Genomic DNA, 15,282 nt, shown 5'->3' with positions numbered 1-15,282 from the left:
ATAACATGGAATAGATATTAAAAAGGGGTGATACAAGGGTAGGTACAAGTCGTGGTTTATAAAAAGTACTGAGCACAACAACTTTGATAACGTGTACAATCTCCTGGCACTTCATCATGTAGTTTTCCCCGGATATTGCTAGTGCATCTCATTATTTAACAGACAAACACACGAAATGCAGACTCATATTCATATATTATCATAACTGAGCAAATACGCGCAAATGAAGTGCCGCTGTTATGAGTGGAAAGATAATAGAACCTCGTATATAATAAGTATACCTACGTGTATACCTATCTACATATTGGGCTTTTTTTCGACGGGGCGCTCCCTTATTTACTGACATTTATTATGCTGATAAAAAAGTAAAATACACCAAGTTTTATGAATTTATCTTAACTAGTAACTACAAGGGGGTGCTCAACCACTTTAAAATTTTTAATGTTGTAATTTTTTCGCTCGCAACAAGTAAAAATATCTGAGTGATTGTTACGCAGAAACGTATGCACGGCTGGAAACTATACACCATGGTGGGCGGTCTGTTGGTGGTGGATGCGACGCTGCTCACCACGTGGCAGCTGCGGGACCCGCTGCAGCGCGAGGTGGAGACCTTCTCGCTGGAGTCCCCGCGACACCACGACGATGACGTCCACATCCGGCCCGAGCTCGAACACTGCGAGAGTAAAAACAATACCGTCTGGCTAGGTAAGACATCCAGCACCCTACCACCTTCCACGTTCTACCAGCACGACAGATTAAATATATCATCTCGATTTTGTGACCTAGGTACTCGACATTTAAAACAATGAAGAACTAATCATCCAAAAGATACACCCTCATTTAAAACTGAAACGCCAAAAAGTTAATACCAGTTTTCCGAAACATCTTGGTTAAAGTCAGAAGTAGTCTCACGAACCGCCTTAGTGAATTTTATTCAACTAGTTTTTAAAAATTTACGCTCAGAGGACGATGACGTAATATACCCAAGGCCAAAAGCCAACAGTCAACAGCCGCACGAGTTTCTTGAATAGTAAAAATTTCTTAGAAAGGTCATCTTATGTCATCTAATAAGAACAGTCAGCATCAAACGTAGCGGTTCAAACAACGTGTCAAAAATATCTACCATTCTGTAACGCGAACTCTAGAGATTTATATTTATTTGGAATGTTATCCAGGGTGGCAGATACTTTTGGCACGATGTTTCATCCTCTATTATTGATGCTGACTGTACAATCTAAATAAGTGCAGAACAGTGCCTCCTGTCGGATAGCTACATTACTGGGCCACGTCAGATCTGAACAAGTGAACACAGTGTGGCTCGTTTATCTTTTGACAGCCATTAAATACCCCCAACGATGATTTACGTTTTAATAAAACTCCAGACCTTCAGAAATTTACAGCCATTACCCGAAACCTCGACAGTATTTACCTTTGAGAGATGAGTTTTAATTTAAGACTAAATAAGCAGATACTTAATTACTTCTGTTTTAATGTTATTATGTAAATAAATGGGACATAAAAATACAAACTAAACAAAACTAAACTACATGCAATATAAAACTTAAAATAATCTTATAAATAAACTTATAAATGTAACTTATTGTTAGTGATTTACATCAGGGAACATATCGAATTTGTTAGTGGGGTTGAAACTGCTGAATCAGGAAAAGTGATTTTGAATTGACTTCGGTCCTTAAAATAGGCACACGCTATATTAATATGGTCAGAAAATATTGTGGTAAATAGCTGTTATTATATGGACCTACATTCTTGTCCAGCCCTGAAGTGATACAATAACTTTTCTTCTTTTTTGACAACCCGGGTCTACAGATATTATCATGTTTATATTCGAGTTTACATGAAAAATATGAGAGCTGGCTGCCTACATGTGAGCCGCCATCGGTATTCAGGTACATACTAACTTTGCATTGGCTCTATCGCTCCTAACTCAGGCGTCGATTAAAGTATAGGTAGGTATACTCATGCGATTATTTCAGAGGTTTTTACGACCACCGCAGCTCCACCAAATACATTTTTATTAGTTCACAAAAGCAATTTTTCGTAGGACTGATGTACGGCTACAAAGGGCTGGTGCTGGTATTTGGGCTATTCCTGGCCTACGAGACGCGGTCCGTGAAGGTGCGGCAGATCAACGACTCGCGCTACGTGGGGATGAGCATCTACAACGTGGTGGTGCTGTGCCTCATCACCGCGCCCGTCACGCTCGTCATCGCCTCGCAGCAGGACGCCTCCTTCGCCTTCGTCTCGTTGGCGATCGTTTTCTGCTGTTTCCTCAGTATGGCACTGATATTTGTTCCTAAGGTAAGCATTATACGTTTCTTGATGTCTATACGAATGAGTGTTTGGAATTCAAATATCTACCTAACTCGTATAATATCCAAAAACAATCGTTACAAGACGCGTAATATTAATAAAAAAATATGTTATAATAAAATATTAGTTAAAAAGAATCGACAAACCCTCTTAAACTTATTAAAAGCTAAACGGAGTGAGTTTTTATAAAAGGAAAAATCTTAAAATTAAAGTCGAGTTCATTATGTACTACCTACACGTGGCTTTTACTTCAAAAGGTGGCTTACCGCAAAGTTTGTAAACTTCAACCAGGATTACTGCTACGAGTATAATGAACTATGTGTAAAAGCTTTTAGCTACAGCTCAAAAGATTAGACCAAGTATATCGATCTTGTCGTTAAGTTATTTTTTTATCTGAACCATTTTCTACCGGTTAATGATATTAGAAGTTAATTGTGAGTCCTGTTTATACCTACCTATAATAGCAATAAGAAACAGGTTAATTTGCATGATCAAACCCAAAATTGAAAAAAAAAAATTAATCTACATATTTATTTCCATAAAAAGGTACTTAAGTCTACATACATATGTGTGCAAAATCTCTAGTATGAGATTATATGAGCGGTCACTAAACTCGCGTTTTGTTGTTACCTAACTGCCACATTGAGTAATTCAGAATATAAATATCTACTTACCTTCATTTAGCCTTAATAATGACGCGTTTTCGTGGTTATTGAGTTTTAGTAATAATACGAGCAATTATTTTACCTCAAGCAGTTTACTACAGCTATTTCAAATTAGCAATAGTACACAAATACAAAATATTAAAAATAAAAAATTGGCCAAGTGCGAGTCGGACTCGCACACGAAGGGTCCCGTACCATTATCTATAAAAACGATCACCCATCCAAGTACTGACCCCGCCCGACGTTGCTAAACTTCGGTCAAAAATCACGTTTGTTGTATGGGAGCCCCACTTAAATCTTTATTTTATTCTGTTTTTAGTATTTGTTGTTATAGCGGCAACAGAAATACATCATCTGTGAAAATTTCAACTGTACTATCACGGTTCGTGAGATACAGCCTGGTGACAGACGGACGGACGGACGGACGGACAGCGGAGTCTTAGTAATAGGGTCCCGTTTTACCCTTTGGGTATGGAACCCTAAAAAGCAAAGTTTTATACTAAACGCATGGGTACCTAGGTACCTTTTCATATTTTAAACTGCTCTGTTGATAGCCAATTTAATAACCGCTACGTAACAGTTTTTAATTAAGAGATTGGATGCGCAGATTGGCGCCAGCGAAGATCTGCCAACGTGTTCGTGATAATTCCATTTGGTTATAATGTATAGTTCGTCCGGCGATTTAATAGTAAAGAATCATAAAAACATAAAGTTAAGCTAATTAGTTATCTATTGTAAAAAAAGAGCGTAAATTATGCAGTCGAGTTGCAGTCCGTCTGTACCGTCCCTTAATTGATTTTTGATTGAGGTGTCGTTCAGCGGGATCTAGTTATCTCATGAAATTCAGACGGTTGAAATGAGACAGGTAGACGGTTGAAATTTACACAGAATATATGTACCTATCTATTTCTGTACCCCGTGTAATAATAAATAATAACAATAGAATAATATAAATCAAGGAGAGTCCCCGAAGCGAGTATTAAAGATAAATACTAACCCCCTTATTCATAAACGTTTACTAAAGTTGACAAGCCGATAATAATCGTTTGTCCCTTTCCATCATACCAACACGTCGGAAAGGGACAAACGATTATTAACGGCTTGTCAACTTTAGTAAACGTTTACGAATAAAAGGGTTAGGTAGTTGTTTATTTCAAGTATTGTAATACGTTTTTGTAAACCGTACACAACTACATACAAGAAGGATTTTTAGTTAGGCTTTTTCCATTAATATAATGTTGAAATGTGTTAGTTATATTGAAGGTCGTGCAGGTGATCGAGGTGATCCGGCACCCCACGGAGCGCGCGGAGAGCGGTCGGGGCTCCGGCTCCGGCTCCGCGCCCGCCGACGAGGAGCGCTACCGCGAGCTCGTCAAAGAGAACGAGGAACTGCAGAAGCTCATTGCGCAGGTAACTAATGATCTGGCAGGCCAGGGAGCGCGTAGAGAGCGGTGCTACCAGTTTGGGCGAAAACGACGAGGAACGCTAACTTGTCAAAGAGAATGTGTAGCTACACAAGCTCATAACGCAGCGCAGGTAACTGAAGATCGCGGGAATTTGGTGCCCCACGGACTGCGCAGAAAGCGGCGTGCCCCCGGCTCCAGAATTCAGCTCCTAGTTCTTAGGTATACTAGGTTTTCTTTTTAGTAAAAAATCAAATAATTTCCAATTAACTTGCCAAAACTAATGTTAGTAAAAATAAACAAGACAAAATACAGGTCTTTACACCCTGCCGTTCTAAAATCAGGGCTATGTTTCACATTTTTTTTTTCTCATACTCGTTTTTGATAAGAGATTTTACCTTAACAAATATTACGTGCACGTGAAACGTTCCTTACATTTACGAAATCAAAGAAAATATATGAGATTTGCCGTATAATACGGCATAATGCCGTAATATTAAATTGGAAAGCACGTGTACATTTTTGCCTCTAATGTTGCTTTGATGCTTCTAAGTATTTTTTGTGTCGTGTAATTGCTTCGTTTTTAATAACACTGCACATTTAAATTTAATAAATGTCAAAATGGTCTCACGTATTAAAGCGGAAATATACACGCGTACGTGGCTCTGTTACCCTAAATGAGTGCGGACACATATGACCGCAAAGCGACGTGAGCTGCACCGCCAAATCGGCGCCACAGACAGATACTTTACATCCTACCAAAACTTGCGTATTAATCTATATAATATTCGTGTGTAAGTAACTATATTCAGTCCGCTAGCGCACGCAATTTTTTAGGAAAGTTAGATAATAACCATACCCCAGTTTGACGGAAGCAATAGTGTAGGTAAGTACTGGCGCTTAAATAGGGCAAGAACAATTAGAACTTACTTACGTAACATAAGTTGATGACATTAATACATGCAACTGAACATTAGTACATTACGATATAAGTGCAAAAAATATTCGGTCGTGTTTTTATTTATCGCCACTCTTTGCGAATTATATAGGTACTCCTTAGATATCACGGGCCTATAAATCCCGGTCTTTTGATAGGCTTGCGTGGGGATATAGATCCAACACGTAGAGGCCCTTTGGAGAGCTTTAATGTCATGTAGAACGCCTGCTGGAACCCGTTCATAGGCGCAACAATAGACACCCATGAACCGGTCTCAGCAGGCATTGGGACTATTGTAGAAAAAGTGAACAGTAGACCGGTCTATGGATTGATGTTTGGGTGGACAATGAGATTGGGCTATTGTAAAAGAGGTCCGGACACCTGCCATAACAATGTTAACACCGTCATCGAGGCAGGCGGTGACTCGCCGCTGACTAGATGGGCCCCTGAAACTGCCGTCGTAAAGACGACCAGGAGCAACATCGGTGTGAGCGGCTCAGGGGTGTCGAGAGGTGTGCGCCGCTTTCTACCCAGTGGCTGTTACCAGCCACTGTGCCAACTCGCGTCTTATGCATCTTTCACTTCCACCCCTGGAGCATATAGCTCTAGCGACTCCTCTCTGGACGGCCAATGAAGGCAAGCCAGAGCTGAGAGCCCTGCGGGTCCCCTTGGGGTCCACTCCGACCGACGAAGACACGCCGGAGACGGAGACCCTGACCGACTCTCGGGAGCACTCGGGTCCGTGGGGTCGTTACTCCCCAACAGCTCGCCACAAGCTGCCCTGCGGGCATATAGGTACTTATTATTATACCTACCTATTCGCACATGTTATTTACCGCACTAGAGTTTTTGAAGAGATGTTGTATAGGTACTTAATGCTTTATACCTACACCGTATTTTATTTGATTCCTTTAATTTCAAGGGAGCATTCATTGAGACATTGAAGATACCGCCAACATTAAACAATCGAAAACCGTTACCCGCCTCTCGAAGATGCAAGAGCGATATCTCTATCGCTAATCGCTATCGCGGCAGATAATGATTTTCGGTTTTCCGATGTTTGCGGTATGCCCTCTGAACTCCAAAAGAACGGAAAAACATAAGCTCGTGTTATTCGATAAACATGGTCTAGAAATGGGGGTGTTTTAATTAATAAAATATTAACTTAAAATTAAAGGGCGTACTAATAAATTAATTGACAAAATGTGTAAACTTTTTGCCGCCATTTACTTCATATAAAATCAGTACATATCGCGCCCCACACGCCACGACTTGATATGTTACTACTCGGGTTGTTTACATGCAATTTGTGGCTTGGCGTTGATGACACTTTAATATTTCCTTCACGTGGCCGCGAAAAGGTTAAATAAGGAATGGTTAAGTCATAACTTTGTTCCAAAATCTTCACAATTAATTTTGTCAATCGTTTGCTTAAACTTACCTACCCCTATTATGGAGCTCGCACTTTTCCAATAGACTCTCGAATTTACCATTTACCGAATTAATACGAGCAAAATTGAAATATAGTTTGTCAAAGGACTGTCTTATTTCAAAATTGACAGAGAGAATCATACTATCTTTGTCTTACACTAGTACTAGCACCCAAGAGAAAAGTATGAATATAGTTTTCCTGGTTCTTACTGACTGACAAATTGGTTTGATCAACTATATAATGGTTTATTCAAACAAATTGTACTGGTAACCATGATAACTCCAGGTTTAAGCGTTTAACCCCGGGTTAGTGAATCCTCTGAGACGGCGATTAGTTCCTTTATTTGTTCAACAATACATCACGGCTAGGGTTTCTGCTCGAGAATTCTCGAGGTGAGAAATCTCGAGAAATTTGTCCTTCGCCGAGACGGGAAAAAAATCTCAATGCCTCGAGAACTCGAGAAATAAATCTCTTGTGATAAGTAACAAGAAACACGCGTAAATTGCGTGATGTGTCTAGAGCGTATTTCTTTAAGCAGTTAAATAAATGTAAACTATGTTTTTTTTTTACATTTTCAGGTACCTACCTAACACATTTATTAGTTAACCAACCAAATAAAGAACTGCTTTAATCCATTTTACTTTTAAACTACTAGCTTTACAATGTAAAGGTAGTAAAGTCATGTAAGGTTTACATGTCTAAATAATTTGTCTCGTTTTAGGTTTATTACTATAAAGCGTTTTTTTAGCATTAGAAAAAATGTCAACAATTTTGACGTGTCTTTTTATTGAAAAACGCTTTAAAAATTTAGTAAGTGTGACTTATGAAAGCAAAATGATATAAATGATCGTATATGATTTACAATAATTCTTATATATTTGTCATGACTAATTTTTCAAAAGTGTTTTTCATTAAAAATACACGCCAAGTTCGGTTATTTTCTTTTTACACTAAAAAACGAATTATATGGCCATGTAATAACAAAATATTACAAAACTAAATTACTATTGATAAATCAAATCAACCTGATATTAGCAAAATAGCACAATGTAAGCAGCTTCGAGGTTACGTTGAGTACGTATTCATATTACTTAGAAAAACTTAAATATTCTTGCCTTATAAAATACCATATTGTGGTTTATTTACATTTTGTTAAATACACTATAGCATAATATAACATATCGCCGGCGCGCACGCCTGCACCTATACCTAGTCTTTTTGTTGCTGAATTTTGATTATTAAGTGCAGTTTTTGGTAGCTATAAATTTGTCATTTGTTTGATTATTGATCTTACCTACGACTCCTATGAGTCTGATTTGTAATAAAGCAAAAAATTGAAAATAACATGGTGTTTTTTTAAACTTTCAAAATTTCTCGAGATACACGAGAAACTCGAGAAATCCTGGTCGAGAATTCCCGTGCCTCGAGAAATAAAAAAGGTCGAGAAACCAGAAACCCTAATCACGGCTGTGTTAAGTGCGTAGGTTCAATTTGACATTAAACGGTTATTCTTAGTCTTAGTTTTAACATGTATGGTTTACCTAATCTTTCTCGTTTAAGTGAACTTTGTAATTCTTTATGAGAAATAAAGTTCTTTAAACTTCAAACTATTCGGTCACTGGAAACAAAATACACAATACATTTAGCGTCACGTTCAGGTATTCGACGGGAGAGTTCGCGCGTGCCGAAAGTTATGGGCTGTTAAAAAAATTGTATAAAAGGTGGGTCACCCTACTCTAATCTACTAATTTGCTCTTTCGTCCGGTCGCTGTCCTGAACCGTCACGTACACGACCGTGAGTGCCATATTATACCGATTTAATTAAATACCTAAAATACATCTACCATCTTATTAGGAGCATACGCCATACGCTTTTATAATTTATCTTATTGATGTATATAACTATAACTACAACCTTCTTCTCAGTCGTGCACTCTTGTCAGAGTGGTCGTGGCTGTTTTGGATATTTGGATAACTACAATACAATAGTAAATTGAAAAGATTGGATGAAATAAAAAAAACGTTAAACTATGTTATGTTATGTAGAAAACTAGGCAAATTATTGTTTTGTTCAGTTGACTGTTATAAATGTTCACAATTACTTACTAATAGAGTTCTTAGTAAGTCTCTCTTTCTACAATTGAGCGGTATCGGCAGTCTTGATACACATTTAGTGTTTGTTGCAGAAAGAGGACCGCATACGAGTGTTGAAACAAAAGCTGTCGGAGCGAGAAGCGGCGGCGGCGGACGGCGTGACGCAAGGTACGGCCGTCGTGTTCGCGGACCTGACCACCGCCACCTCTGACTATGGCACCTCCACCAATTACACGCGCTCCTCGCGAGCTTCAGTATCCGACCCCGAATTTTCCGAAAGTTACCTCTAAATCTACTCGTCCAGAGGCAGCAAAATGATTGTGATGACCGGCATAACTTAAGCTTCTCGTAGGTAAACTACAGAAAGTAAATACGTTTAAAGCACAGTTGTCTTAAATCGTATAAACAAATTGCATGGGTATGGCGATGAAAATAAATAGAGGCGTGCAAAATTCACTGCTATACAGCATTTTGTAGCTCTCCATAAGGCAAAACTAATTTTTATTCAACTATTTTGCTGCGTCTGGTTGAAGTTTCATTCAATTAGTTTTATACAATTTCCCTGTTTTAGACCATTATTTAATATTAATATTAAAATTAGGACCTGTTATTAAAATACCTGACATGAGTTATTTTTATCAATCCGAACACATTTTAAAATATACCGTCATTGTTATTTAAAAAAAAATCGGTGAATAACAATTTTAATAGGGGCCTTACGGATGTCTACCACATATACCTACTTACAGACTCCATACTCAAGGCTTTGCGTAATAAATGAATAACTATAATTCTTCAACGAACAGTTTGCTGGCTCTTCGAGGACAGAACTGTCCGAAATGTCAAATTAGAATTCAAAAATCGACTGGCCGTGAAGTAAATGCTTTTTACACGACTGCCCAAAAAAAAGAGTGTATTGTTTTCAGCGTTCATGTTTGTATGTATGAGAGTTTCTTTATTCCAACGTAATTTTCATTTAAATTTGAATTGAAATCCACAAAACATTGTCATATAAATTAGTAAGTATAAAATAAAATACACTAATGCAATAAAATGTTCTTGCATCGTACCTACCTAACAATTTCTACATTTGATATTCGCAATTTATAGTTTCGCCACAATAAGTGCGATACATTTTATTATTTCTCCATTGCGTTCGCACTGGCTAGTAACAGAGAAGCCTAACAAACGATTAACAGTAATGTGTCCATGATTTTCAACAAAAGTCCAATTTGTGCTCTTTTTTTACCCTTTTAGATAGATCGTATTTGCGTATATATGGATAAGTGTCTCTTTTATTCTATCGGTAAAAAGGAAATGGCTATATCAATACTAAATATTACCAAATTCTACACACTCGGCCGTGTGTTGCGAGCATAGTTAATTAAACACGTTCACTGTGATTAATTTGTTTTGTTTGCGCAAAGAAATATAGCAAACTACAAAAAAGGAATCTAAATAAAATACCGATGGCTTATTTTTTTATATAATTAAGTCATACATTTTTCGAAGATTAATAAGCCGTCGAGTATTTTATAGGACCCTCTGCGCTCCCTGTACCTAATCGCTCATATTTTGTGAAAACGTTGAAGTCATCCCCTCTGTACCTACCTCACGTCTTGTGTAAATTAAAAACCTACTGCACGTTATTACCGTGTTTTATGATATGTTTACATATATTTCCTTATTATTATTAGACTGAATTAGCGTTACAATCTACATTTAGATTAATGACCACTATTCTATGATAATACCTATGGCATTACACAGTAATTATTGACAACCTCCAAGGACTCGTCGTAGTACCTAGTTTCTGTTTAAGTTATTTTCTACTATTTTTTATCCGAAGCTCACAGTCCAACTGGTCATTACCTACAACGATGTTTTCATCTATTTTAGTAGTATACGTAGGTAACTATAAAAATATATTTACCATTGTCTTCGGATAACTTACACATTTACATATTTTATTGGCACAAATGATACGATTAAAATAGTTTAAGCGTTAAATTACTGTCGCTAATAATTGGTTTAAGTTTATGAAGTAATTCTAAAGATTTGTCGTTTGTGTAAATTATATGAAAATGAATGATCTTGTTTGCGACAGTGATTTCTCTGAAATTCATGCAGTCAAATCTCGTTATGCCGCACCCCCTTCCCCGCCTGGAACTTCTTACGAGACGCGTCTCAAGTGTGTTGTAAAACTCTGCCTCATGTTACAGTTGTTATTTATTGTAAATGAGAAGTCCCAAACTGTTTGTGTTGGGAGATTCTTCACCTACCGTAGGTACATCATGAATTAACAATCTGGTATATTGTGTTGTGTCACATGTCGAGCCGTATACAGCAGCATGCAACGTAAGTAGTTTGAAGATGTCACCCGTTCCTTGTAGCTCGAGATTAGGTACTTGTGTTGTGTTACCTACCTCAAGACTTGCATGGTACCCCGCACTCACGCTGCACTATCGCCCCGTATATAGACCTACCTTTCAACACCGATCCACAAGTTTACTAGCCACGAATGCGAGCTTCCTCACATTCTTATGTGCAAAATGTTCGCACCCCTTACAGACAGATGTTCTAATCTATATAAACAACGTTTTTCGGATGGAGCTGAGTAGCTGCCCAACACGGCACTTATAATTGTCGCTTGATTGTGTAAAAAAAATATATTAACTTGATGTAAAACATTCATTAAAATGCTAAGTAACGAGATTTCCTTGCATGAATGTTGTTATCGTTGTTTTAACGAATTTATGCTTATTGCTGGATGGAGCTATTGATATCTTAAGGGTTGATACGTATTTTGATATTTTAAGTAGTCATAATTTAATTAGGATATGCGTATAATATTATGCTCACTCACTGCGTTGAATACGAGTAGGGTAGATTGAAATTTGAGTGTAATTTTGGTTTGTTGACAACAATAGTCAAAACTATTAATTAGTATTTAAACTAAGTTATTTTGTGTGTTGGCTATTAGCAAACAGCAAGAGGTATAAAAGTGTTTTAAAAAAGTGATATATTTATTTATAGGAGTTTTACAATGCACCTTTAATGAAAGAGTAAATAATTTTCATTTGTCGGTTTATTAACGTGAAAGCGAGTTTCTTTGCGGTGTTATTAAAAATCGATCCAGCGGTTTAAAGAGTGTCAGCTCATTTCCAAAATAATCTAAGGCATTTTTGGCATAAAATGGTACCTATATAATGTTACTGATCAGCGTAGGGTTTTTTATTTTATTTTTACAAAGACTGTCAGTTAGTGGGGGTTTAATCGTCTTTCTTCTTCTCGATTTCCGACTGAGCTGAAATTTTGCATACATATGTAAATCCATCCGATATGAACGTAAAAAAGTGGGACATACTCTTAGTTCGGAGAATTATGCACATTCAGTCCTTTTTAGTTGTAAATAGGACTAGTAAATTCTAATTTCAAGTTCAGATATTCTGTGTTCATGAAATACGTTGAATTAGTGCGTTTTTTAGTCGACCATCTCCTGTAAGCTTTATTGTCACTATTTTAAAACGCCTTATTACCTTAAAATATAATTGTGTTGCATTATATACTCAAGAGAAATGAAATGAAAATATATTTGCATATAATCTCTAGCTAAATTTACCCATTTTCATTGCCTTTGACTATATAATGTATGTATATATGTATATGTACAGTGTTGAGTACGTGATCGACATTGTCTAGGCACCTTAGGGGCCGTAGCCAAGTTGACAATCGTTAATCTATAAACCCCAAGCAAAAAGTAAATCGGAATGGCAGATCAGAACATACATACTTTAAGTTTCAATTGGCTTTTTTTAAAAATTAGGTGCCACTTGGCTAAACCTCGAGGCCTAGACAATTCGTACTAGTCGTTGCATCAACGGATGAAAGGATTAGAACATATATACCTACCTACAGCTTTCCCAATTTGTCTTTATTTGCTTTTTTAATTATCTAACTCTGTACAATATTTACCCTTTTAACGGCGTATGTAAATATTGTGCGAAAAAGTGAAAATAAATTGTGACACACTCGTAGTTCAAAGTTGCGATGGTTGTTAAAAGGTTAAACATGGTCATCTGTTTATGTTAATTCATTCTGCCCAACACAGAATAGGTTCTCATTATATTTTTTTCTCTCGGCAGATGTACAGGACGAACACATCTGATCGCCAGCAAGGCATTCTTCAAAGACATAAAAATAATCATAATATACAATACACCTAAGATAGTATTCTATTACATAACACTGATTGTCAGGCGTTTTTTTTACAATGAATAAGAAGTTAAAGTGTTCTTACATAATTAGACACCTATAATTATTTGTTTTTAAGAGATTCCGAAGCGTGAACAATTAGATGAAGTTAATTGTACGGGGTAATTGTAAAATCGAGAGGGTGAAGACGCAGCCACTGCCGCGTGCCACGCCGCAGCGCCGCAGCGCCGCGCCGAGCACCGCTGCGTCCGGAAGCCGCTTGACACCACATTATCAATGCACACACTCGGAACTAATATTTGAAATAATAGATATCAATGAAGTTGTTGAAAGTTTATTGTATATTGATCGTTGCTCAGTCTAGTTAATTAAAACAAAAATGAAAATACAAAACCGAAAACTGTTAATTTTGAAATGTGATGGGATCGTTGGATCCGATGCAATTATTAGGTAAATAAAGAGATTGATAAAAAATGGATGGTACGTTTATAAACCTACTCGTATCCTTGTTACTGTCTGTACTTTGTCGAGTACCTGACAAACAATGTAGGTGAGAGGTAGCTGACCGCCTTCCCACTTTAGACTTTATTTACCTATAGGTTAAGTAAGTTGTACCTCGTATAGACCATATCTATTATCTTCATCTCTTATCTTATTAGTTCTGATGTATCAATTTACACTGTATTCGACTAAAACGGTCTTGTTCTTGTTTATTTGAACATATCATAGTTTTTGGAGAATGAATCGCAATTTCCATTTAAACTCGAACGAACTAATTGATTTATACTATATATATATTATGCACTTGGTAAACCTTTATTTGGCTCTATTGCAGTGATATTCATGACAAAGTCTTTATATACTTAATTTGGTTCAGCCATGAAGTCTTTATATACTTAATTTGGTTCAGCCATGAATTCAGTTATTTTAGGTGTATTTGTGTACCTAAATATACCTAATTATAGTTTACGTGTCCCTGAAAGTACTCAGGACTCAGGTAGATATTAATACAATAATTATCGCAGCACTGCCACTTAATTAAGTATAATTTAGGTTACGTATGTTAAAAATAGATTAGTATTTTACACACTACCATTTCCTTTCACCTTTAGCAAAACAGTCTTAAATTCAAATAGGGTGAATGAGTAGGTATACCGGAATATTTCAATCAATCAAATGATTGACAACGAAATATTCCAGAACACACAAAATAATTGCGATGTTGATAAGAAGAGCTCAGTACTGTAATGTCCAACACATATACCCATTGTAATAACCCGACATTATGGAGATATTACTATTGTTTAAAGAAATTTTAAATAGGTAGTCAAGGGTTGTTTTCGTTTTAATCACATCGTTGGCCTCAAACCAAACCCTTCCCTAGTGAAAGCCTTTTTTAGCATGTATTTTTTACACATTCGCGTAGTTTTATTTGAAACTCATAACTGGGATATAGAGCAAGCCGGAATAAACTAATTTCCCCACGAATAACTAAAAACCAATCAAGCTTAATTCACTTTTCGTATTTGTAAGCTTCTGCGATTCGATCAAAGTCCTTTTCGAAAACTGATTCAAATATGTAGTTATAATATTTTTTTTTTCTGTATTAATTCACTATAAAACATTACTTTGAATAGGACATTAAAAAATCTTAGTAAACGTAATCCATACATTTTGTTAATAAACGCAAATATACAAAATCGAATAAATTACATAGCTGATTCAGTCCCCGGTGACTTGGTGGGTCCAAGAAAATTAATTATTTACAGTAATATCAACCATAAATAAATAATTGTAAATCGTAACATAAAATATACTTAATTAGAATGTCAATGTGACGCATTTCAATTAAATATTGCTTGTTACGGATTTAAAAGCTGATTTGCTGTGGTGTGGTGAGCACAGTGAACACGCCCAGAGATTGGCCTTTTACTGAAGTGGTTTGTTTTGAAGGCCCCTGTCGGTTCAATTATGATTACTAGGTAAGTGAGAATTAAATTAGTAGGAATTATATTGGGGAAGTCCCTTATGGATCATTATTGACAACTATCACCGCGATGTAAAACAATCAGCGTTGTGGTGTGTGGCCATTGGCCATTGTAGGAGCATTTGAAACAGTCTATTTCAATGCAAAGATACGCTGCCGGTCTCGTAATTACCATAAATATAATGATTTTGATTTCATGAGTTTACTTTTGTTAT

At 36.7% G+C, this 15,282-nt stretch overlaps 1 protein-coding gene and 1 long non-coding RNA gene across 4 annotated transcripts in view; one reads left to right on the top strand and one right to left on the bottom strand.

Annotated features, from left to right (window-relative positions):
* Positions 1-13,859, top strand: part of LOC134804190 (gamma-aminobutyric acid type B receptor subunit 1) — a 159,793-nt gene extending 145,934 nt beyond the window's left edge. Inside the window, exons 12-16 of one of the 3 annotated variants that reach the window (XM_063777132.1) lie at positions 498-705; positions 2,066-2,322; positions 4,272-4,409; positions 8,958-9,033; positions 13,011-13,859. In XM_063777132.1, the coding sequence (XP_063633202.1) occupies positions 498-705; positions 2,066-2,322; positions 4,272-4,409; positions 8,958-9,033; positions 13,011-13,033 (702 nt within the window). In that variant the 3' untranslated portion in view covers positions 13,034-13,859. The other 2 variants (XM_063777131.1, XM_063777130.1) reach the window with 2 other exon arrangements.
* The window catches only part of LOC134804239 (uncharacterized), a 184,786-nt gene that overhangs the window by 158,881 nt on the left and 10,623 nt on the right, over positions 1-15,282 (bottom strand). The window lies entirely within an intron of this gene.

This window comes from Cydia splendana, chromosome Z (genome assembly GCF_910591565.1).
Source record: "Cydia splendana chromosome Z, ilCydSple1.2, whole genome shotgun sequence".
Lineage (NCBI taxonomy): Eukaryota > Metazoa > Arthropoda > Insecta > Lepidoptera > Tortricidae > Cydia > Cydia splendana.
Note: the sequence above shows the minus strand (reverse complement) of the source record. Positions and strands in the feature narration are given on the sequence as shown.